Consider the following 25,352-nt stretch of genomic DNA (forward strand, 5'->3'; position numbering starts at 1 on the left):
TGAGGAAACATCGGGCTGTCCAGGCCAGGGCCCCCATTGGTCTGGACAGGAAAGAAAACACCCTGTCCAAACAGAGGCATCCTGAGTGGCTGCCTGGATGGCTGTGCTGATTAGCAGGATTCCGAAGGGAGGTCCACCTCTGTTGGAGGACCACTCAGAAGCCTGATTGCCCCTGTAGGCTGCAGAGGCATCCCACCCTGTGTCTCCCCTCCCAGCCAGGGCCACTCATTCAAGCCCCATGTCCTGGGGATAGCACCTGCTATGTGCCTGACAGTGAGTTAGGAATTTGGCCAGCGTTTCATGATGGCCAAACTCAGGGGCAGGAGGATGTCAGAACCCCCTTGCTTTTTTTTTTTTTTTTTTTTTTTTTTTTGAGACAGAGTTTAACTCTTGTTGCCCAGGCTGGAGCACAATGGCATGAACTTGGCTTACTGCAACCTCTGCCTCCTGGGTTCAAGCAATTCTCCTGCCTAAGCCTCCCAAGTAGCTGGGATTACAGGCATGCTCCACCACGCCCAGCTAATTTTGTATTTTTAGTAGAGATGGGGTTTCACCATGTTGCCCAGGCTGGTCTTGAACTCCTGACCTCAGGTGATCCACCCGCCTCCCAAAGTGCTGGGGTTACAGGCATGAGTCATTCACTGCACTCGGCCTCACCCCCTTTCTTTCTATTGGGTAAAGAAAGTAATACAGAAGTCTCACCCCTTCCACAACCAAAGGTGGGGAGCAGCATAAGCCCCTAGCAGAATGCTGGACAGGGGCTTCCCCTGCTTACTCCCACTCTTTTTGGTATACCAGGCTTTCTCAGGGGATCCCCCCTCCCCAGACTCTCCTATTCCACCCCTACTCTCCTTTCCCAAGACGTGAGGGCCTCAATTCTTGCACACTCCCTTTGCGGTGGTTCCCAGCAAGTCTGGAGACCGCTCAAGTCTGCAGTAACTCCTCCCTTCGGGCCCAGCCCTTGGGAGGGAAAGGTGCGCGTGTTCCTTTAAGGGGCTGGTCTGGCGGGAGCGCGGGGGTTTTTCTGCTGCCGCTTCCTTTCTAGCTTTTTAAGTTCCCCGAAATCCGACTGCCGCCTTGGACCGGGGCAGCTCGCGGCCCCCGAGAGCTCTAGCAGTCGAGGAGCTGCCTGGGGACGGTACGTGGCTCAGGGGTCGCTGAGCTTCTGGGGCTGCGTGCGGGCCGGGTTCCTCCCTCCCCGCTTTGGGTGCCCTGCGGGTTCCCACACCTCCCGGGCAGGGTCGGGGGAAGGGGCAGGAGGCGTGGGCCGGGCACTGCGGAGGCCCGGGCTGAGATGGGCTGTGATCCCGGGCGAGGGGCGCCCGGGGCACAAGTGGGGAGGGAGCCGCGCGGGGGCGCGGGCAGACTCACGCCGGACCCTCGTGCCCACCGTGAGGGAGCAGAGCCCGAGCGGACCCCCTGACCTCCGAGACCACCGTCCGCCTTCAGCCCCCTTCCTGCCAGGGGCCGCTTGGCTCTCTCCCCTGTCGTCTGTCCAGGGTCGACTGCCTCCAGCGCCGTCCGCGGCGCCCCAGGCCCTGCCCCTGGGTATCTGTTGGATGCTCCGGGGGCCCCGGGAGCCCTGGGAGGGGCTGGGGGCAACCTTCGAGGCGGCTGGCGGACCTGAGTCTCTGGACCGCGGCTGGCCGGCTCTGGGCGCCCTGGGACAAACGTAACGGATGCCTATGGGTTCCAGACTTCGCTCACCCGGGTTCTTGCCCCAGGGACAGCGAGGCCAGAAGGGTAGGGAAGGTGGAGGGCAGAGCCCTGGGTGGGAGATGGCGACCCTCAGGGAGGAACGTAGGCTCGTGCGCAGCCAGGATGGAAACAGCACGGCACTTGGACCCAGTCCTGCCACCAGCTCGCTGGGTGGCCACAGGCAGCCTGTGAACCTATTCCGATCTCGGTGTCCAGCGCTGACCCGCGGGAGTGCCTGTCCTCCCTGCAGCAGGGGGCGGCGATTGAGAGAGGCCCTGGCTTCTCTCCCGCGACGCCACCTGGGCCAACGGGTTGGGAATGCTGGTAGGAAACACCTCCGGCTTTCATTCTCCTGGGGGCTGCAGGTTTCAAAGGCGCGGATCAAGCCTTATGCAAACAGGGACAAGGATGTCAAATTTCTCACTGGGAGCAGCGCTCGTGCAGACCTTGCGGGCGATGCTGCCCCCTTCTGGTACCTGGGGGACTTGTACTCACGGACGGCCCAGTGCGGACATGCCCCTGGCAGGGAGGTGCCACCCACCCTCCCTCCAAGCCCGGGCTTATTGTTCTTGGTGGAGGGGTCCCTAGGCTAGAGGCGCCTGGGAAAAGCAACGGGCTGGCCATCAGGAAACCTGAATTTTCTCTAAGTTCGAGATATTTGACAAAGATAATGCCTTGGGTAGTTCACTGACCTTCACACTCTTGGCCTCAGTTTCCTCAACTGTGAAGAGGAGGCAGTGGTGACCACTTTGTCTCATAGGCAGTGAGAGAGGAGAAAGAGCCACTGAGATGGTGTAAGCCTTCACTGTGTGAACTGCTCACAAGTGTAGTAATAGGTCATATTTTCCCAGTGCTTGCTCCTTATCCTCAAGCATGAAGCAGTATTTTCAGTGCTCTGCAGCTATTCTCTCCCTTAATCTTCACGAAAGTGTTTTCTGGTTGGTATTGTCGTGACCCCTCCCCACTTTTTTTTGAGATGGAGTTTTGCTCTTGTTGCCCAGGCTGGAGTGCAATGGCTCAATCTCTGCTCACTGCAAACTCCGCCTCCTGGGTTCAAGCGATTCTCCTGCCTCAGCCTCCCGAGTAGCTGGGACTACAAGCGCCCACCACCACGCTCGGCTAATTTTTGTGTTTTTAGTAGAGATGGGGTTTCACATGTTGGCCAGGCCAGTCTTGAACTCTTGACCTCAAGTGATCCACCCACCTCGGCCTCCCAAAGTGCAGGGATTACAGGCGTGATCCACTGTGCCTGGCTTGTGACCCCCATTTTAAAGATGAAGAAACTGAGGCTCAGAGAGGTGCAGGGACTTGTCCAATGACAGGGTTAGTAAGTGGGTGGAGCCAGAACTGAATGCAGGCAGCCAATCTGCTTCTAGAGCCTGAAGTCTTTGCTGTGTTCATTTGTTGAGCACCTGCTACATGCCAGGGACTGCTATCATACATCTTACATCATCTATAATTGTCACCACAGCCCATTATGTTCCTTTTTTTTTTTTTTTTTTTTTTTTTTGAGATGGAGTCTTACTCTGTCAGCCAGGCTGGAGTGCAGTGGTGTGGTCTCAGCTCACTGCAACTTCCAACTTCCGCCTCCTGGGTTCGAACAATTCTCCTGCCTTAGCCACCCCAGTAGCTGGGATTACAGGCATCTGCCACCACACCCAGCTGAGTTTTGTATTTTTAGTAGAGACAGGGGTTTCACTGTGTTGGCCAGGCCAGTCTTGAACTCCTGACCTCAGGTGATCCACCCCCTCAGCTTCCCAAAATGCTCTAGGATTACAGGTGTGAGCCACCGTGCCCGGCCTTAAGTTCCTTTTTTTACAGATGAGGAAATAGAGGCACAGAGAGGTGAACTTGCCTGAAGTCACTCAGCAGGATGCAGTGTGTCCAGTTTCAATACCGAGCCCAGGTCTGAGTGCCCAGACAGGACTCCAGAAGATTTGGGGAGCTGTTCACTGCCAAGGTGACTGGGCTGGACTTGGTCTTGGGCCTTCCAGCTGGTGGCACCTCTGTGGTGGTCCTGAGGAGCTGGTGGCTGGATAGCCATGGTAGGGGAGCGGAGGTTGTCCATCCCTCCCCTCAGTGGTAGTGGTCAGGGATGGTCAGAGATGGACCTGGGGCAAGGCAGCAACCAAGTGGCAATTGCCACTCCCGACTCCCACCCAGGACTCTGTCCCGTGCACTGACCTTAGCATTCAAGGCTGTGCTTGTCCTCAGCCCCTGAGTTCCCCTTTAGTCTTCTCTGGAGAGAGGAAATTTTCTGTTCAGAGAGGTCAAATGACTTTCCCGGGGTCAGCCAGCTAGCAGGTGGCAGAGCTAAGACCCAAACTCAATGAGTTTAACTTGAAACCTTGGGCGTGTGTGCTGCTTGTCTCTCAGAGAGGACTGCAAAATGGCCAGCTTCCTCCTGGCCTGTCGTTCTTGGGCACACGGCTGATCTTTTCTTAAAATTCCTTTTGTTTTTCTTTTCTTTTTTTTTTTGAGATGCAGTTTCACTCTGTCGCCCAGGCTGGAGTGCAATGGCATGATGTCGGCTCACTGCAACCTCCGCCTCCCAGGTTCAAGCAATTCTCCTGCCTCAGCCTCCAGAGTAGCTGGGATTCCAGGCACCCGCCACCACACCTAGCTATTTTTTGTATTTTTAGTAGAGACGGGGTTTCGCCATGTTGGCCAGGCTGGTCTCAAGCTCCTGACCTCAGGTGATCTACCCTCCTTGGCCTCCAAAGTGCTGGGATAACAGGTGTAAGCCACTGCACCTGGCCAATTCCTTTTAATTTTCTTGACATCCCCTCAATGTGAGATTACATTACTGCTGAGTTAGCATCCAACAAAGACAGGTGTTGACCAGATCACAACCCTCCACTTGAAGTGATAAACCAGAGAGCAAGCAAAGCTGGGTGCCCCATAGGAGAGAGGCCAGAAGTGATGGAGATAACCCAGGTTCCTTTTAGCTTGGAAAGGAGGAGCCAGGAGGGGGACATGCAGTTGATTGGCAGTCAGAAAACATCCAGAATGATCCTTTGAGAGTGTAAAGCAGATTCATGCCACTCCTCTGCTGAGACTCTGCAATGTCTTTCTTTCTTAGAATAAATAAATGTCAAGGCACTACATCATGGGGCCTCTGGCCATGACTTAGACATCATGTCCTGCCACCCTCCCTCTTGTCCCTCGGGCTCTAGTCCTACTGACCTCTGAGCCATTCCTGCCACAGGCCTTTGCATTTGCTCTTCCCTCTCCCTGGAATGCCCATTCTCCCAGGATTTTCCAGGTTTGTGTCTTCATTGTATATCGGGGGCCCTCCTGACCCTCCCTGTCCAAAAGGTACCCCTTCTCCTACTTCCTCTTTTCTCTATCACCTGCATCACTCTCACATTACATATATCACACATTGTGGGTTTGTTTTTTTCTCTTTTGTTTGTTTACCCTCCAGAGGTGATGGCCTACTGTGAAGTTTCCCTTTGTTCCTGGGTATAATCCCCGACTTTTAGCATCGCACCAATTTAGATGGGCCATATCTTCCTGCATTCCTTGCAGGACTAAGGAGGTTCCCAAACATTGTGGAGTTAACAGTACCAAGGTTGGCAGGGTGTTCCAGGGTCTGGGGGTGATAGAATTGGGGTTGAGAATTTCTATGGGGTTCAGGGCAAGCAAATTGATGCTGAAGCAATGACCATCAAGCTATGGGATCCCCTCAGTGGAGGTCCAAGATGTAGAATGTGTTCTAAAGCTTCTGAGTCCCAAAGGTCCTCAGCCAGTTGAATAGATCGAATAGGAGAAGGGAGGTCAAAATACCTAAGAGACATTATCTTTTGCCTTTATGGGCTAACTCCATAGGAGAATTTAGCATAAGAAAAGAGGGTTTAAGTCACTGGAAATGTGTGTGAGTCACCCTGGAAGAGCTGCCACTGCCAATTGCATCACATGGAGGGATTGGGGACTGTAACCAGAAAAGATGGAAAAGAGCCCTTCCCGCTTCCACGCAGGCAGCTGCCCCCATTCACTCCTTGGCCTTCAGGTAATACCAGAGAGTGGCCCTGGCCAGTTGGCTTCCATTACTAAGGACCTACTAGGAAATGGCCACTCCAAGATTGAAAAAGAAAAAAAGGAAAAGGACTCAGGTCCCTCACCCCAACTGGGCGGTGGTGACCAGGCGCTTCCACAAGGAAACCTTTCAATTTCACCGGAGAGTGGCCCCGGCCAGAAACCTACAGCTGCCTCTGTGCATAGGCACTGTCCACTGACAGTCCTGAATTGGAAAGGGAAAAAGAGAGAGAGAGAGATTGAAAAACAAAAACAAAAACAAAAACAGAAAAACCAGGGTTGCCTTGTAGGGAGCAGAGAGGAAAAGGGAAAAAGAGAAAACATAAATGCCAAACTTTGGGCTTACCTCCTGGCTGGCTCGTCAACATACGTTCCCAGTGGAGGGTCTTGACTACAAGTCATCCAGGTTCTTGGTGTTTTGAACAAAGAACTGGACAAAACGCACAAACAAAGCAACAAAAGAATGAAGCAACAGAAGCACAGATTTACTGAAACGAAAGTACACCCCGCAGAGTGGGAGTGGGCCCCACCATGCAGCTCAAGAGCCTGCGCATTGTGCTTATTGTCTTCCGTTAGCATGTAAACTCCATGAGGACGTCTCCTTTTTTTTTTTTTTTTTTTTTTGGTTGAGACGGAGTCTCGCTCTGTCGCCCAGGCTAGAGTGCAGTGGCTGGATCTCAGCTCACTGCAAGCTCCGCCTCCCGGGTTTATGCCATTCTCCTGCCTCAGCCTCCCGAGTAGCTGGGATTACAGGTGCCTGCCACCTCACCCGGCTAGTTTTTTGTATTTTTTAGTAGAGACGGGGTTTCACCGGGTTAACCAGGATGGTCTCGATCTCCTGACCTTGTGATCCACCCGTCTCGGCCTCCCAAAGTGCTGGGATTACAGGCTTGAGCCACCGCGCCCGGCGAGGATGTCTCTTTTGCCTAGAATGGTGGCTGGCACACGATAGATGCATGATAAATACGTGTTGAATGAATGAGACGAAGTCCCAGCTCCTTTATCTACCTGGGTAACCTTAGGTAAGCATCTTAGCATTTCGGAACCTCAGTTTCCTTTTCTGTACAATGGGGATAATAATTCTGACACTGGGAGGCCCACAGAGACTTGTGTCCATGGAAGCGCACTGACAAGTAGGAGGCAGTCTTTAAATATGACAGATTGGGCTGGGCATAGTGGCTCACACCTGTAATCCCAGCACTTTGGGAGACTGAGACATGTGAATCACCCGAGGTCAGGAGTTCGAGACCAGCCTGGCCAACATGGCGAAACCCCATCTCTACTAAAAATACAAAAAAAAAAAAAATTAGCTGGGCGTGGTGGTGGGCACCTATAATCCCAGCTACCCAGGAGGCTGAGGCAGGAGAATCACTTGCATCTGGGAGACTGAGGTTGCAGTGAGCTGAGATAACACCACTGCCCTCCAGCCTGGGTGACTGAGTGAGAGTCCATCTCAAAAAAATATGTATTTAAATAAATAAATAAATAAATAAAAATTTATGACAGACTGTTATGGGATTGGCCGACAAGGATTGAATAGAGTTCTGCCTGTCCCACCTCCTGGCCCTGTGATCTTTGGATAGTTGCTTCATGTCTCTGTGGCTCTATTCACTTGTGGATTAAATGGGGAGAAAAAAATTATCCTTGCCAACCATGGGGAGCTCTTAGGAGGATTATGGGAGCTGCTGGATGTAGAAGCCCTTTAAAACCCAGGGAGCAAGTGTGGTGCCAGGCTGAAGGTTGTGAGGGTGTGCTGGGGTTTCTGAGGCTGGGAAGGGGTGCCTCAGAGGCTCAAGTGCTGAGCTCACCAGAGGACAGCAGAAGGTGCTACAGCGTGTTCTGCCTTCGTGCATGTTTCTGAACCGAGACTCATCTCATCCATGATTGGTGAGAATGGTGGAGGAACAATGTCAGTATAACATGGAATTGCATTGGTTCTCATCCATGATTGGTGAGAATGATGGAGGAACAATGTCAGTTTAACATGGAACTGCATTGGTTCAGTAGTGATTTTTCCCAACCCGTGAATGTCTGGAGATTTTTCGTAATTAAATATGAAGCCTTAGCAATGTGTGAGTTCCTTAACATAAATACTGACAGTCTTGCAGAAAGTGCCATTCTTTAGTATGCATCCAGAAGTCTCTCACCATCCTAACTCTTTTTTGTTTGTTTGTTTATTTGTTTATTTTGAGACGGAGTCTTGCTCTGTCACTCAGGCTAGAAGTGCAGTGGCGCAATCTCAGCTCACTGCAACCTCCACCTCCCCTGTTCAAGCCATTCTCCTGCCTCAGCTTCCTGAGTAGCTGGGATTACAGGTGCCTGCCACCATGCCCAGCTAATTTTTGTATTTTTAGTAGAGGCAGGGTTTCGCCATGTTGGCCAGGCTGTTCTTGAACTCCTGACTTCAGGTGATCCACCCGCTTCGGCCTCCTAAAGTGCTGGGATTATAGGCATGAGCCACCACACCCAGCCGCAATCCTAATTCTTGCTGTTCACGCTCCAAACTCAGGAACCAAATAGATTTGGATAACACAGCATCCCTTCCTACCCCACATTTCCAAAATCTCAGTATCCAAACTCTCACCATCCCAGCCTAAGGATGCAATAGCTATGGTGAAGGAGGAATGCTTGCATGGTTGGCTTAGCTGCTTAACAGAACTAAAAGTTTACTGATAAAACTAGGAATATGATGAAGAAATTGCAAAAACATATCCCTGTGTTAAAAAAAAAATGGAAGAAGATGACTTCACCTTGGGTCAGACTTTTAATTTTGGTAAATCTGGTTTCTATCAAAACCAAAGCCTCTGAGGACTTACATCTCGAAGGAGGAAGCACTTGTCCCAGTGGTGAAAGCTGCAAGGGGCTGATGGAGGCATCAGTGGGGTGCAGATGTCACTGGAGTGTTAACGGTGCTAGTTTTTTTTTTTTTTTTTTTAAATTCAGATTGTTCTTATTTTGTTAGCTCTCTGATTACAAAGTTACATGTTTTGAGCAGTCTGTCCTGACTTTATTTCCCTGTAACTTTATTTTTTAATGCATGATTTTGCAAAAATGCACTTTTTTTTTTTTTTTTCCCCAGAGCTACTGATGTCACTTAGTGGCAGAAACCCCTGCATTTGTTTGCCCTTAGGAAGCCCTTTCTCACTGGGGAGCATTTGTGCTAGACGAGCCACTGTAAGAGGCTGGAAACATTATAAGCAGCAGCTGGGATCCCCTCTGCTCAAGGAGACTCTAGCTGCGCAGGGACAGCGGGGAGCCCGGGACATCAAGCTAAACATCAAGTCTTGGCCCTACTTCCCTCCTGGTTCCAGGTGTGGAGCCTGAAGAAAGGGAGAGGAAATGAACTCTTACAAGGGTTTGCTTTGGCCGCTGGGCTGTGTGTGCCACACAATCACCTCCCTGAATTTGGCATTGTAGTTCCAGGCTTTGGGGCTGGAGTGGGTTCGAATCCTAGCCTGCCACTTCCTAGCTGGATGACCTTGGGCGTATGACTTAGTCTCTCTGTGCCTTGGTTTTTCCATCTGCAAAATGGGAACACTTATAAGCTCACATCTCGGGGTAGTGGTAAGGATTAAATGAGAGAGACCAGGTATAGTGGCTCATGCCTGTAATACCAGCACTTTGGGAGGTGGAGGTGGGCAGAACGATTAAGCCCAGGAGTTCGAGACCAGCCAGGGCAACATGGTGAAATCCCATCTCTACTAGAAATATAAAGAATTAGCTGGGTGTGGTGGCACACACCTGTAATCCCAGCTACATGGGAGACTGAGGCAGGAGAATCATTTGAACCCAGGAGGTGGAGGTTGCAGTGATCCGAGATCGCACCACTGCACTCCATCCTGGGCGACAGAGTGAGACTTGGCCTCAAAACAAAAACAAAGACAAAATAAATGAGCGAGTAAGTGCTCAGCTGTTAATACTTTTATGCTGATCATAGTAATGCTGTGGCGTGTGTATTTGTTAGGACAAGTGAGGTTAAGCTATGTTGACAAAGAGATGCAGGCCGGGCGTGGTGGCTCACACCTGTAATCCCAGCACTTTGGGAGACTGAGGTGGGCAGATCACCTGAGGTCAGGAGTTCAAGACCAGCTTGGCCAACATGGCGAAACCCCATTTCTACTAAAAAATTATAAAAATTAGCCAGGAGTGGTGGCAGGTGCCTGTAATCCCAGCTACTCAGGAGGCTGAGGCAGGGAGAATTGCTTGAATCTGGGAGCAGAGGTTGCAGTGAGCTGAGATTGTGCCATTGTACTCCAGCCTGGGTGACACAGCGAGACTTTGTCTCAAAAAAAAAAAAAAAAAAAAAAAAAAGACGCAAAAAGTGGTGGCTTAAATACGATAGGACTCTGTTTCTCTCTCATGGGACAGTGCAAGTGGAGGAGGCTGACGGGCAGCTCTGCCATTCAATCTGTGGTTTCCATCTCTGACTCAGCTGGCTACTGTGGTTTCCAGAAGGTTGAGGGAAAGAATACCAGGAAAAGGCATCTGTGATTGTTTAAAACTGCCAGACCCGGATGTGGCACATGTTATTTCTGCTTGCTGCCATTGACCAGAACTGAGTCACATAGCTCTCCTAGCTGCGAGAGAGACTGGAAATGCAGTCTTCAGCTGAGCGGCCATACACCCATCTGTACCTGTTACTTTAGGAGAAAACTAGAATGCACTGGTGAGAAATATACCAGGGTGAGTTTTATGATCTCCATTTCATAACCGAGGAAACTTGCCCAGAATCTCGCAGTGAATAAGTAGTAGAGGTGGGATTTGAACTCCGATCTTCCAGTTCCCAAACTCTGTACCAGGTTGCCCCATTGTGCTTAGGCCTCCCAGTTCTCTATCGCCAAGGGGCCTTACAGGTGTCAACAGGGGAATGAATTCCTCTTAGACAAGAAGCGGGGCCTTAGAGTTGTTGGTGTCCTGGCTGCAGTGCACAGCATAGATGGCACGTCTGGGCCTCGGGATTTCTGTGAAGATGTCTAAGAGAATGGTGGATTCTGCCTCTCAACTTTCTTTGCATCCATTCTCTCCAGCAAACGCTCCTGACTGTTCTGGAAACAAGAATGTTTACTTCACAATCCCATCACTCTAACAAGCCAATGCTTTTCCTGCCTGCCTGCCTGCCTGCCTTCCTTCCTTCCTTTCTTCCTTCCTTCCTTCCTTCCTTCCTTCCTTCCTTCCTTCCTTCCTCCCTTCCTCCCTCCTTCCCTCCCTTCCTTCTTTCCTTCCTTCTGTTTTCCCTTCCGTCCTCCCTTCCTCCCTTCCTCTTTCTTTTAAGTGTTTCCTCATCTTCTGGGTCCTGTACACAGGCATTCACAAGACCACATGGTTGCAATCATAGCAGAGGCAATTGTATGTTCTGCTTTGTCTATTTTAACTCACACCCTAAGCATTCTTCCATGTTGCTACATGATAATCATAGTTATGTTTGCAGCTGCCTGCTGTCTTGCTGCCTCCAGGTCCACCTTCCACGCAGTCCCTGCAGGGAAGTATCTTAAGATGTGAGTCTGATCCTGTGACTTCTCTGCTTAAAGCCATCACTGGCCCCCAGGACAAAGGATAGGCTTCTGGCCAGGTGTGGTGGCTCATGCCTATAATCCCAGCACTTTGGGAGGCTGAGGTGGGTGGATCACTTGAGGCCAGGAGTTTGAGACCAGCCTGGCCAACATGGCGAAACCCCGTTTCTACAAAAAATATAAAAATTAGTGGGGCGTGTTGGTGCGTACCTGTAATCCCAGCTACTCGGGAGGCTGAGGCACGAGAATCATTTGAACCCAGGAGACGGAGGTTGCAGTGAGCTGAGATCTTGCCACTGCACTCCAGCTTGGACGACAGAGTGCGATTCTATCTTAAAAAAAAAAAAAAATAGGATATGCTTCTGGGCCTGACACCCAAGGCGTCCAGACACTGGCCCTGGTGACCCCCTTCCCTCCTCTCCCCCATGGCAGCCAGGGTATTTGCAGGAAGCAGAATCCAGCCCAGATGATTCCAATGAAGAAACTTTAATGGAGGAATGACTTCTAGAGAGCAGGGTGAAGGGACTCAACAAGGAAGCTGGGGACGCAGAGACCAGCAGCAGCAGACACTGTGTGGCAGAGGCCCTGGGGTGGCAAGGGAGCCGGGAAGCAATGCTCGGTCTTCCTTCTCTTCCCTCTCTGTCATCTTCTCTGAGTGCCTCCCATTGGCTCTATCCCACTAGAAGCCAGAGGGCCGGGGAACTGAGACAAGTGACCCACAGGGACCAATACATGTCAGAGAAGGACAGACGATGGACCTGGTGGGTGTGTGGGACAAATGAAGGAACCCCTGTACACCCCCAGCACCCCCAGGATCGGGACTCTTGCTGGCATCTGCACCTTTGTAGTGGCAGTGCCCTACTGGATAAACCTGTCAGTTCTTCACCTGGCAAACTCCTGTACCTTCAGTCTCATTTGGACATTCCTGTTTCTGTACCTCCATCTTGGTACTTACCACACAGCAATCGAGACTGCCTGCCCACGACTCTGCCCCCTCCCTGGACCAAGCTCCTTCAAGGAGTGACCCCATCTTTTAATTGTTGAGAGTGTGCAGTAAATGGTAGGTGAGCAGGGCTAGGGTGACATGAGTGAGGCAGTAGCCCTCAGTGTGAGGTTTAAGCCGGGGAGGAAGGGGGTTTGCTAAAAGTCTTAGTAATCAAGACATAATATTTTAATGCAATATTTAAAAAAATCAAATCATCAAACTGCAGCCCATGGGTGGGCTACCTCTTTCATTTGAGTGCTCACCCAAACTGGAATAGCTCCCAAGACCTCTAGCATGGTGTTCAAAAATTATTTTTGAGTTGGGCTCAGTGGCTCACGCCTGTAATCCCAGCACTTTGGGAGGCCGAGGAGGGTGGATCACCTGAGGTCAGGAGTTCGAGATCAGCCTGGCCAACATGGCGAAACCCTGTCCCTACTAAAAATACAAAAATTAGCCGGGCATGTTAGCATGCGCCTGTAATCCCAGCTACTCAGGAGGCTGAGGCATGAGAATCACTTGAACCCAGGAGGTGGAGGTTGCAGTGAGCTGAGATTGTGTCACTGTCCTCCAGCCTGGGTGACAGAGCAAGACTCTTTCTCAAAAAAAAAAAAAAATTATTTTTGACCTTACTCAGTGCGGTGGCTCACACCTGTAATCCCAGCACTTTAGGAGCCGAGGTGGGTGGATCTCTTGAGGCCAGGAGTTTGAGAACAGCCTGGCTAACACGGTGAAACCCTGTCTCTACTAAAAAATTCAAAAAATTAGCCAGGTGTGGTGGTGGGTGCCTGTAGTCCCAGCTACTCGGGGGGCTGAGGCAAGAGAATAGGGTGAACCTGGAAGGCGGAGCTTCCCCTGCACTCAAGCCTGGGTGACAGAGCGAGACTCCATCTCAAAAAAAAAAAAATTAGCTGGGCATGGTGGCTTACACCTGTGATCCCAGCTACGTGGGAGGCTGAGGCACAAGAATCACTTGAACCTGGGAGGCAGAGGTTGCAGTGAGCTGAGATCGCACCATTGCACTCCACTCTGGCGACAGAGTGAGACCCTTTCTCAAAAAAACAAAAAATAGGGTGGGCGCGGTGGCTCACGCATGTAATCCCAGCACTTTGGGAGGCCAAGGCAGGTGCATTAGGAGATTGAGACTATCCTGGCTAAGGCAGTGAAACCCTGCCTCTACTAAAAATACAAAAAGTTAGCTGGTCGTGGTGATGGGTGCCTGTAGTCCCAGCTACTCAGGAGGCTGAGGCAGGAGAATCTCTGGAACCCAGGAGGCGGAGGTTGCAGTGAGCTGAGATCATACCACTGTACTCCAGCCTGGGCGACAGAGCAAGACTCTATCTCAAAAAAAAAAAAAAAAAAAAAAAGGCAGGACTTATCTTTGCTTAACATACCATCTATGCACCCTGATATTTTCTGTTCTAGTTTAGCTTATTTGGTGTCATTTAAAAATGCTGCTCATAACCTTTCTTTGTTTCTTTCTTTTTTTTTGAGACAGAGTTTCACTCTTGTTGCCCAGTCTGGAGTGCAATGGTGTGATGTTGGCTCACCGCAATCTCTGCCTTCTGGGTTCAAGCGATTCTCCTGCCTCAGCCTCCCAAGTAGCTGGGGATTACAGGCATGCGCCACCACACCCGGCTAATTTTGTATTTTTAGTAGAGATGGGGTTTCTCTATTGGCCAGGCTGGTCTCGAACTCCCGACCTCAGGTGATCTGCCTGCCTCAGCCTCCCAAAGTGCTAGGATTACAGGCCTGAGCCACCATGCCCGGCCTGCTCATAACCTTTCAAATTCAAACCTCTGGCTTGAAAAACATTGAGCCTGTCATATCGTCCTGCTTAATTTTCTCTGTTGTCTTTTAGCTGCCTGTTACTTCCTTCTTATAATTTGTCTCTTTGCTGATCTCCCATCTTGCCTTCGGGGTGCAGTTCCCTGAAAGCAGGAACTTCATCTAGCTTGTCACTGCTGTCTTCTCAGCTCCGGGAATAGCATCTGGCACACAGGTGGCAGGTGTCCCGCAGTGAGCTGTTGAGCAAACGAGTGAATGGTGTTGGAGTAGAGGGGATGCGGGCTCTCGAAGCTGGCCTTTTCTAATTGCCTTGTTTTCCTCCCCTTCCCAGTTTGCCCTGGGGCCCCAGCCTGGCCCGGGTCGCCCTGGCATGAGGAGATGGGCCTGCTGCTCCTGGTCGCATTGCTCCTGCTGCCCGGCTCCTACGGACTGCCCTTCTACAATGGCTTCTACTACTCCAACAGCGCCAACGACCAGAACCCAGGCAACGGTCATGGCAAAGGTAGGCGACATCCTTCACCTAGCTCTTTGCTCCCCTGGGTGACCTAGACCTCCTTGGCTCTTGCTGTGATCTGTGGGTTCCAGGCTGGGACAGGGACATTCCAGCAGGGCCCTTGTAGTGGACCAGCTTGCTTTGCAGACAGAGGAAGGGGTGATTTCGTTTCCCTGTGTTTGCCAGCCCCTTAAGCATGGGGCCCAATTCACTTAGGCTTTTTACTTTCCTTAAAAGTCTTGCCAATTGTTCAGGGTCCAGCTTAAATGTGTCCTCCCCTGGTCCCCCCAGTGGAAAGGGGACTTTGGGTCAAATAGATGTGAGTTTGAATCTTTCTTTGTTTTGTTTTTGAGATAGAGTCTCACTCTGTTGCTGAGGCTGGAGTGCAATGGCGTGATCTCGGCTCACAGCAACCTCCGCCTCCCAGGTTCAAGCGATTCTCCTGTCTCAGCCTCCCAAGTAACTGGGATTACAGGCATGTGCCACCACCCCGGCTAATTTTTGTATTTTTAGTAGAGACGGGGTTTCGCCATGTTGTCCAGGCTGGTCTTGAACTCCTGACCTCAGATGATCCACCCACCTCAACCTCCCAAATTGCTGGGATTACAGGCATGAGCCACCATGCCTGACCTGAGTTTCAGTCTTATAATTCTACCTCTTACTAGCTGTGTGGCCTTGGGCAGGGAACTTTTTAAAGTAGCAGTTATTGTGCACCCATCATGGGTTGGGCGCGCTTCTAGATATTTTGCATATGTCGTCTCTTATAATCACAAAAGCCCTGATGTAGGCAAAGGTGAAAATACACTTTTTTTTTTTTTTTTTTTTTTTGACGGAGTCTCACTTTGTCATCCAGGCTGGAGTGCAGTGGCACAATCTTGGCTCACTGCAGCCTCTGCCTCCCAGGTTCAAGCAATTCTTCTGCCTCAGCCTCCCGAGCAGCTGGGATTACAGGCATCTGCCACCACACCCGGCTAATTTTTGTACTTTTAGTAGAGATGGGGGTTTTGCCATATTGGCCAGGCTGGTCCTGAACTCTTGACCTCAGGTGATCCACCCGCCTCAGTCTCCCAAAGTGCTGGGATTACAGGCATGAGCCAACAAGCCCTGCCGGAAATACACATTTGTAATCACTAGTGAAGCATGGGTGCTGACCAGGCTGAATTGATGCTGCCTGCCCTCACAGCCTGAAAGTAGATTCCGTTATCATCTGTTCTTGTAGATGAGCAAACTGAGGCTCAGAGAGTTAATCCAGTTGTCCAGGTCACACAGCTATTAAAAAGACAAGCTGAGGGCTGGGTGCGGTGGCTCATGCCTATAATCCCAGCACTTTGGGAAGCTGAGGTGGGCGAATCACTTGAGGTCAGGAGTTCGAGGCCAGCCTGGCCAACATACCAAAACCTCGTCTCTACTAAAAATACAAAAAATTGGCCAGGTGCAGTGGTTCATGCCTATAATCTCAGCACTTTGGGAGGCCGAGGTGGGCGGATCATGAGATCAAGAGATTGAGACCATTCTGACCAACTTGGTGAAACCCTGTCTCTACTAAAAATACAAAAGTAGCCGGGCATGGTGGCAGATGCCTTTAATCTCAGCTACTCAGGAGGCTGAGGCAGGAGAATGGCGTGAACCCAGGAGGCGGAGGTTGCAGTGAGCTAAGATCGTGCCACTGCACTTCAGCCTGAACAACAAACTGAGACTATCTCAAAACAAAACAAAACAAAACAAAACAAAAAACCCAAAAACTTAGCCGGGTGTAGTGGTGTGCACCTGTAATCCCAACTACTTGGGAGGCTGAGGCACGAGAATTGCTTGAACCTGGGAGGAGGAGGTTGCAATAAGCTGAGATCACGCCACTGCACTCCAGCCTGGGTGACAGAGCGAGACTCTGCCTCAACAACAACAACAACAACAAAAAACTTGTTCCACTTGTTTGTGGAAGGAACGAACCAGCTTGCTGGTCTCAGTAATACCCAGCACTTGCCATGAAGAGCTCACAGCCTGGTTCAGAGATGACACATGAACTTGCAAGCGCAGGGCTGGGGGTTTCTCACCTTTCCCTCTGCCTTTGAGTAGATGATTGTGCCTGCAGAGAAACTTTCCCCCTTTTTATTAGTCTCCTAGGTCAGCTCTAACAAATTAACACAAACTTGGTGACTTGAAACAACAGAAATGTATTCTCTCACTGCTTTAGGCACCAGAAATCCAACATTAGTTTCACTGTGCAGAAATGGAGGTGTGGATAGGACTGGGCCTCCTCGGGGCTCTTGGAGAGAATCTGTTCTTGCCTTGCCTCTTTCAGTTCTGGCGGCTGCTGGCATTCCTTGCCTGTAGCTGCCTCACTCCAATTTCCGCCTCCATGGCTACTTGGCCTTCTCTTTTATGTGGAAATCTCCCTCTGCCTCCCTCTAAACAGGTACTTGCGTATTTGCATTTAGGGCCCATATGGAAAATTCAGGATACCCTCCCCATCTCAACATCCTTAGTTTAACCTCATCTGCAAAGTCCATTTTGCCACATAAGGTAATGTTCACAAGTTCTAGGGATTAGGATTTAGGGTATTTTGGGAGGCCGTCATTTAGCCGACCACACCCTTTTCCTTCAGAATTTATTTTGTTGTACAAGCAGTACTGTATTTGTTTATTTATTTATTTATTTATTTTTGAGACGGAGTCTCGCTCTGTCACCCAGGCTGGAGTGCAGTGGCGTGATCTCGGCTCACTGCAAGCTCCGCCTTCTGGGTTCACGCCATTCTCCTGCCTCAGCCTCCCGAGTAGCTGGGACTACAGGCGTCCACCACCATGCCCAGCTAATTTTTTTCTATTTTTAGTAGAGATGGGGTTTCACTGTGTTAACCAGGATGGTCTCAATCTCCCGACCTCGTGATCCGCCCGCCTCAGCCTCCCAGAGTGCTGGGATTACAGGCGTGAGCCACCGTGCCGGGCCTACAAGCACTACTTTATTGAGATTTGTGGAATTTAAAAAACTTAAACTTCCTACCCATAGTTTCACCATACTACCAGGCCGACATTTAATTTTTCTCTCTCCCTTTTGTCCCTGAATATGCAAGCAAAGTCATATATAATCCCCCCACCCAGGGGAACCACTGCTAACTTTTTAGGTATCTCTTTCTAGCCTTTCCTTTTTTTTTTTTTTTTTGAGATAGGGTCTCACTCTGTCACCCAGGCTGGAGTGCAGTGGTGTGATCTCGGCTCACTGCAACCTCTGCCTCCTGGGCTCAAGAGATCCTTCCACTTTAGCCTCCTGAGTTAGCTGAGGCTATAGACGTGCACCACCGTGCCCAGCTAATTTTTGTATTTTTAGTAGAGATGGGGCTTCACCATGTTGGCCAGGCTAGTCTCGAACTCCTGGCCTCAAGTGATCTGCCTGCCTCGGCCTCCCAAAGTGCTAGGATTACAGGTGTGAGCCACCACACCTGGCTGAAGCTTTCCTTTATGATTTAGAAAACTTTCTTCCAACAAAATCAGCTCATGTCATACATGTGATTTTGTAGTCTCCCTTATCACCTCACAGAATATAAATAATTTTCTAAGTCAAAGAATGAATGTACATCTACCAGATTATTTTACATGGCTGTATAGTATTTTATCATATGGATGTACATTTTCATTTTATTCAGGTTAAAACTTCAAAGGTAGCTTTACTCAAGAGAGTTGGGAAGAACCAAGGAAGTGGCCCCTAAATGATAGCCCTGCTTCATATCTATTGGACACTTTCTGTGTGCCAGGCGTCCTGCCTTACCTAGTTTCAACCTTATCACAGCCCTCTGTAGGGACTGTAATTAACCCATTCTACAAATGAGGAAGCTGAGGCTTGAATTCCCTGGATTACACAGCTGGGAAAAGGTGGAACCAAGATGTAAGCCCGGATTGCCCGACTCCAAACCTCTGTACCTACTGCCTCTGCAGAGCAGGACAGCTCTAACCTGAATGAGCCTGAGAGTCCTCTGGAGGCTGGACCCCATTCCCAGAGTCTCTGATGCACTGGGACCCAACAATGTGCATTTCTGACAAATTCCTGGTGATGCTAATGCTACTGACCCGAGGGCCACACTTGGAGGCCTCTACATATGGCAATCTGCCACCTTAAGTATAGCTCTTTTTCAGCATGATTCCTCTACAGGGAACCTCCCGTCTCCTGCTTACCCATGAGGCTGTCCCCTTGCCTCCACCTTTTAATTAATTGAGTTGTTTTTATTTTGTTTTCAGCAACAGAGTCTTGCTGTCTCACCCAGTCTGGAACGCAGTGGTGCGATCATGACTCGCTGCAGCCTCGACCCCCTGGGCTGAAGCAATACTCCCACCTCAGCCTCCCGAGTAGCTGGGACCACAGGCACATGCCACCGTACTCAGCTAGTTATAAATTTTTTTTTTTTGTAGAGACAGGGTCTTGCTGTGTTCCCCAGGCTGGTCTCAAACTCCTGGGCTGAAGCGATCCTCCTGTCTTGGCCTCTCAAAGTGTTGGGATTACAGGCGTGAACCACCATGCCTGGCCCCTGTCCCCCACCTTGAGTAAATCAAGCATGTCTTGAAGTCTAGACCCAAGAGAATGAATCAGTGAGGTCCCAATAGGGGCTCCCCAGTTAAAGAAGAGGCAGCCTTAGCCTATGAACTTGATTCTTTTGTTGCATGTTGAGTTCTGTGTGTATTTGTAACTCGGAGCCCTGAGCATAGTCTCCTTTAGAAGTTCTGCCCTTTGCTCACTAGGCTGCTCGGTATTTGGGAAGAGTTATGGTGGACAGCTGGACCAGAGAGTAAAGCTGGGGCTGTGCTGTCCTCTGGCCAGTGTGGTGGGGAAGGAAACTGAGGGATTCCTATCAGGGCCGCTTGTCCTGGCCATGTACCTCACATGGGATAGCTCTTGTTGCCCGCTGCATTGGTTAGATTTTGATGCATAACAAACCACCCAAAACTTAGTGACTTGTTAAGATGACAGCCGTTTTTTTAGCTCATGATTCTGTGGGTCAGCATTTTGGAGTGGGCTCCATTTCTTCAGGTCTTGCAGTTGGGTCTTGCAGATGTGCCTGCCCGTGGTGGGCAGGTCAGCGTGGGGCTGGTTGCTGTAGGATGGCCTCAGCTGGGGCGCTCTGTCTCTGTTTTGTGTAGTCTCTCATCCTCTAGCAGGCAAGCCTGGCCATGTGCTCATGGTGGCTGGCAAAGTCCTAAGAAAAAGAGTGGAAGCAGCAAGGCCCTCTGGGGCCTATGCTCAGAACAGGCATGATGAATAGTCACTTCCAAGGCATTCAGTTGGTCAAAGCAAGTGGCAAGGCCAGCACAGATTCAAGGGGGTGGGGGAAAAAATGTCATCTGTTGATGGAAGGATATGCAAAGTCACACTGCAGAGCATGTGAATCCAGGGAGGGGTGGAGCATGGTGGCCATTTTTGCAATCTGAGCCTGGAGGAGCCGCGGATGAGGGGGTGAGGTGGCCCTTGCAGGGGTACGGATGTGCTGCAGCAGGTCTCATCTGCACCCTATCTCTCCCCCAAGACCTCCTCAATGGAGTGAAGCTGGTGGTGGAGACACCCGAGGAGACCCTGTTCACCTACCAAGGGGCCAGTGTGATCCTGCCCTGCCGCTACCACTACGAGCCGGCCCTGGGCTCCCCAAGGCGCGTGCGCATCAAATGGTGGAAGCTGTCGGAGAACGGGGGCCCAGAGAAGGACGTGCTGGTGGCCATTGGGCTGAGGCACCGCTCCTTTGGGGACTACCAAGGCCGCGTGCACTTGCGGCAGGAGAAGGAGCACGATGTCTCGCTGGAGATCCAGGATCTGCGACTGGAGGACTATGGGCGTTACCGCTGTGAGGTCATTGATGGGCTGGAGGATGAAAGCGGTCTGGTGGAGCTGGAGCTGCGGGGTGAGACCCTGACGGGGATTGGGTGACACTGGGACCTGAGAGCAGAGGGGAGAGGACCAGAGAAAAAATCCAGATCTCTGTGCTTTAGACATTTAAAAGTACTTAATTCTCAAAACAACCCACAGGGAAGCTACTGTTATCACCCCCATTTTACAGGTGAGGAAACTGAGACACAGAGAGGTCAAGTAACTTACCTAAGGTCACACAGCTTGTAAATGACAGAGCTGGGGTCTGAACCCAAGCACCCAGCCTCTAAAATCTGTTCCCCTCTACCCGCTCTCATTCACATCCCATTGAGAGAAAGGAAAACCAGAGCTGGCCCCACAGCTTATTAGAGATAGAGCTGAGATTTAAGCAAGGTTAGCGGGTAACACAAGTGAATGAGGCAGCCTAGTGTAAGATAATGGGAGTGGTGGGGACTGGGCACACTCCTGAGCCCTTGTCCTGTCGCCAGGGATCTCCCACCCTACTCAGGCCCAGTTGATGATGCCCTGCCGGAATGCAGGCCCCACTCTGCCGAATTTTCTGGCTTGACAAGATAAGCTTATATTTTTATGTGAGATCTCCTGATTTTTATGTAAAAACCTCTTTTTAAAAACAAAAAACAAAACCAACCAAACAAAAAAACCCCCAAAAAACAAAAAACAAAAACCCAATGCTGTCCAAACCAGCCACACCCTGCAAGCCAGATCTTGTATGTGAGGTCCGTGTTTGATCTTTAATTTGTATTTACCTTCTCTGTCTCTAGGATGGGGCTGTGTGTCCCCATCTCTCTCCCACATGTTAAGGGCAGTTTGGGCATAGAGGAAGGTGACCTGACTAGCCCCAGCCCATCCCAGCTGTGACATCTGGGTAAATGCCTCATCCCCTTAGAACCCTGGGCCTCTCAGGTGTAAAATGGGGTATCACAATCTTTCCTCCTTTACCTCCCTCGGAGGTAATGAGGATAAAATGTACATCCTTAAAATGCGTTCTCTGTCTTTGCCACAAGTGTCCACATGGCTTAAATGGTGGCTCAGAGGGGCCACATTCCTCATTCCTGAACTTGGGGTGGCAGTGGAGTTGGGGAGAACCTGCAAGAGTCATTGGTCTGGGGTCTGCAGGGGCAGCCTAGAGAAACAGGGAGCCCTCACCCCATTCCTGGGGCTGCAAGGGCTAGGAATTTGGGGTGCAACCAGGCATGAAACAGTCTCCCTGCAAACACATGTGGAGGCTGCAAGCTGATTGTCAGAGCCCATGGGCTTCTCCGCCACCCAACCTGGCTTTGCCCAGGTGCCTGGCTTCCTGCCCTGATGAGACTGGAGGTTTGGGGCTCAGGCTATTCCCAGGTCCTTGGCCACAGGGAGGAGATTCCAAAGACTCTGGGTAAACAACAGCAGTCAAGTGGTGTCCTTCCCAGACTCCTAGGGTCACCTCTACTCCTTAAGGTTTCATTGACTTGATAGAGACTGCATCTCAGAAATTTAAAAACTTTTTATTAGAGTAAAATTTCAAACATGAACATATCTTTTGAGGGAAGCCTGCGGCCCCCATCAGACCCTGGCCACAAGGTGAGAAACCGCCTGCCCCAGGACCTCCCTGCCCTTGAGCCTCCTTTATGGAAAGGCCCTTCCCCACCCCTCTCCCCATGCCCTCTAGGGCCTCTCCTTCTCCTGAAAATCATCTGCCGCACGTGGAAAGTTCTTTGCAGTTTCCTAGGAAATTTCCACGTTAATAATAACATACACTATCAGGTCCCAGCTAATGAGTGGGGAGCTGGGAGTCAAACCTGGCCCCTAGAGCCCAAAGTCCGGGCTTGTCTGGAGAAGATGGCACAGCCTCACTGGGGGTCTGGCAACAGCCTTGTGGATTAGGTATCGTTTCCCTTCTATTGTTGGGGCATTAACTGACTAATTAATTACCTTAACTCATGGATGTTTTCTGAGTACTGCTGTGAATGAGCTGAGTCCCAGGAGAGAGGCAGCAATGGACAGGAGGTCAGAGGTTAGCTGAGTTTTTCTGAGGGACGGTGTATGTGTGTGTGTGTTGCAGGGAGCACATGTCCCAGTGAGGGTGGGAGGAGAGTGGGGTGTCCAGCCAGCTGGGCCCCTGGCCACCCCCTAAGCTCCTCTTTCCTCCCCCTACAGGTGTGGTCTTTCCTTACCAGTCCCCCAACGGGCGCTATCAGCTCAACTTCCATGAGGGCCAGCAGGTCTGTGCTGAGCAGGGCGCGGTGGTTGCCTCCTTTGAGCAGCTCTTCCGGGCCTGGGAGGAGGGCCTGGACTGGTGCAACGCGGGCTGGCTGCAGGACGCCACGGTGCAGTACCCCATCATGCTGCCCCGACAGTCCTGCGGTGGCCCAGGCCTGGCACCTGGCGTGCGAAGCTACGGCCCCCGCCACCGCCGCCTGCACCGCTATGATGTATTCTGCTTCGCCACTGCCCTCAAGGGTGAGTGGAATGGCCAAGGCCAGGCCTGCGGGTTTGGTGGCCATCTAGGACCTGTGGGAGAGCAGCTTCTGGGGAGCTCTGGCCCCCTCTGCTGGCTCTGCTGGCACTGCCACCTGGAGGCCAAGAGCACTAGCCACCTTTGAAGCAGCGTCTGGTTGAGTTTCGAGTGCTTTGCTGCTGCTGCTGCTGCTTTATGCCGATCATTGGTTTCTTCATTCACCAAATATTTACTGAGTGCCTACCATATGCTAGAGCCTAGACTAGACTCCGGGGAATCACAGACAAATAAAACACAGCCTGTCTTCACAAAGCAGCTCATTTCACAGGAAGATGAGCAAGTAAAACCAAAACTGGTTCAGTGTCATATGCCAAGCCCTTGGAAAAGTGTCTGACACATAGTAGGTGTTCAGTAAATGACCGAATGGGCGAGAAACCCTGACTGGTCCAGCCTAGGTGGGGTGTCCACCCAGGGTGCAAATAGGGAAGGGTGGTGGGGGAGTGCAGACATGACTGGAGGGTCCCGGGTTCTATGGCAGGTGGGACGGAGCTTTCTGGGAGAGGGTGAAGATTAGGAAGTGTTCTCTGCAGATGCCTGCAGTATGGTAGCTCCCTGGGCTCAGATGGGTCTTTGGGGCTGGCATCTCTGCAGGCCCTGCTGTGCTCTCTGGCTGCCCCCTGTGCTGTCTGGCACTCATGCCCCCTTTTCCCCAGGGCGGGTGTACTACCTGGAGCACCCTGAGAAGCTGACACTGACAGAGGCAAGGGAGGCCTGCCAGGAAGATGACGCCACAATCGCCAAGGTGGGACAGCTCTTTGCTGCCTGGAAGTTCCATGGCCTGGACCGCTGCGACGCTGGCTGGCTGGCAGATGGCAGCGTCCGCTACCCTGTGGTTCACCCGCATCCCAACTGTGGGCCCCCGGAGCCTGGGGTCCGAAGCTTTGGCTTCCCTGACCCACAGAGCCGCTTGTACGGTGTTTACTGCTACCGCCAGCACTAGGACGTGGGGCCCTCCCCTGCCGCATTCTCTCACTGGCTGTGTATTTATTGAGTGGTTTGTTTTCCCTTGTGGGTTGGAGCCATTTTAACTGTTTTTATACTTCTCAATTTAAATTTTCTTTAAACACTTGTTTACTATTTTTTTTGTAAAGCAAACAGAACCCAATGCCTCCCTTTGCTCTTGGATGCCCCACTCCAGAAATCTTGCCTGCTTCCCTGGGCCATTTGCGGTTTTGTGGGCCTCTGGAGGGTTCCCCACCATCCAGGCTGGTCTCCCTCCCTTAAGGAGGTTGGTGCCCAGAGCGGGCGGTGGCCTGTCCAGAATGCCACTGGGAGTCAGGGCACGGTGGGCACAGTTCTCCCTGCCCCTCAGCCTAGGGGAAGAAGAGGGCCTCGGGGGCCTCCAGAGCTGGGCTTTGGGCCTCTCCTGCCCACCTCTACTTCTCTGTGAAGCTGCTGACCCCAGTCTGCCCACTGAAGGGCTAGGGCTGGAAGCCAGTTCTAGGCTTCCGGGTGAAATATGAGGGAAGGGAGAAATTCCCCTCTCCATTCCCCTCCCCGTCTTGGTTCCAAAGAATCTGTTTTGTTGTCATTTGTTTCTCATTGTTCCCTGTGTGGGGGAGAGGCTCTCAGGTGTGTGTACTTTCTTTGGACAATAAATGGTGCTATGACCGCCTTCCGCCATCCCCAGTCCTTTTCTGTGTTTCCATCTCATTTGGTCTCAGGGCGCAGGCCCCTGCCTGGTGGGTGTGGTGGGGGCAGTTCTAGCCCAGGCTTCGTAGGTTGGCTGGGTCAGGTCCCTGGGGTGAACAGGGAACTGTGTGGGCTGGTTCTAGCCTTGCCTGCTCAATGGTTCACCCGGTCCTGGGTGCTGGCCTAGTGGCAGAGGACCTGGCTTGTGTCTTCACCATCCCCACCCCTTGGCAGTGTGTCTGTCTGTGTGAGGCCCAGCAGAAGAGTCAGAGGTGCCTCTCAGAAGACAGAGGAAGCTGTGGCCCTCCAGAGGACCTCAGAGGCCGGGGATCTAGGGGCCAGTGCTCCGTGTGCCTCACCCTTTGCCACCCACTCCCACCCTCGCCTCAGGGAACTTGTTGCCTTGCGCAGGAACACCTCTGCCACTCACCAACCAATTATTCATTCAATCAGTTCTTCCCTTAGCTCAGTGCTCCTCATAATGTGGTTCACAGCATCAGCATCACTGGGATCTTGTTAGAAGTGCAAATTCCTGGGCCCCACCAGAGACCGGCTGAATCAGAAAGTCTGGGGTGTGGACCTACACCCTCTGTCGTCACCAAGCCCTTTAGGTGATTCTGATGCATGCTTAAGTTTGAAAACCACTGACAGTTGCATCACCAACTAATCAGTTCATTAATAGTTAGTTAGTTAAGTAATGGTTGAGCGCCTACTATGTAACCAGTGCTGTACACTCTACTTTGGCCCACTGTTCTTTCTAGAGGTAGAGGTACAAGTATATATCTACGAACAAACAACTGTACACACGCCCACGCCTGAAAAGATACCAGGACCCAGGAACTCACACTG

The 25,352-nt window shown here is 51.3% G+C and overlaps 1 protein-coding gene across 2 annotated transcripts; it reads left to right on the plus strand.

Annotated features, from left to right (window-relative positions):
• Positions 1–970: 970 nt before the first annotated feature.
• On the plus strand, positions 971–24,494 carry HAPLN3 (hyaluronan and proteoglycan link protein 3). Of its 2 annotated transcripts, none has more exons than XM_025393042.1 (5): positions 971–1,138; positions 14,348–14,518; positions 20,016–20,384; positions 22,511–22,813; positions 23,525–24,494. In XM_025393042.1, exons 2-5 carry the CDS (start codon positions 14,395–14,397, stop codon positions 23,809–23,811), a joined length of 1,083 nt encoding a protein of 360 aa, XP_025248827.1. In that variant the 5' UTR covers positions 971–1,138; positions 14,348–14,394; the 3' UTR covers positions 23,812–24,494. The 2 variants fall into 2 exon arrangements, with proteins under 2 accessions (XP_025248827.1, XP_025248829.1); XM_025393044.1 differs by lacking the exon at positions 971–1,138 and adding an exon at positions 11,551–11,566.
• Positions 24,495–25,352: the final 858 nt, after the last annotated feature.

Source organism: Theropithecus gelada, chromosome 7b, assembly GCF_003255815.1.
Source record: "Theropithecus gelada isolate Dixy chromosome 7b, Tgel_1.0, whole genome shotgun sequence".
Lineage (NCBI taxonomy): Eukaryota > Metazoa > Chordata > Mammalia > Primates > Cercopithecidae > Theropithecus > Theropithecus gelada.

What these genes read in the sequence shown, in the direction of transcription:
- HAPLN3 (XM_025393042.1), top strand. Translation starts at nt 14,395, where the DNA reads ATGGGCCTGCTGCTCCTGGTCGCATTGCTCCTGCTGCCCGGCTCCTAC. An exon ending in GGTGGAGCTGGAGCTGCGGG is followed by an intron (nt 20,385 to 22,510) that starts GTGAGACCCTGA and finishes CTCCCCCTACAG; the next exon opens with GTGTGGTCTTTCCTTACCAG. An exon ending in CTTCGCCACTGCCCTCAAGG is followed by an intron (nt 22,814 to 23,524) that starts GTGAGTGGAATG and finishes CCTTTTCCCCAG; the next exon opens with GGCGGGTGTACTACCTGGAG.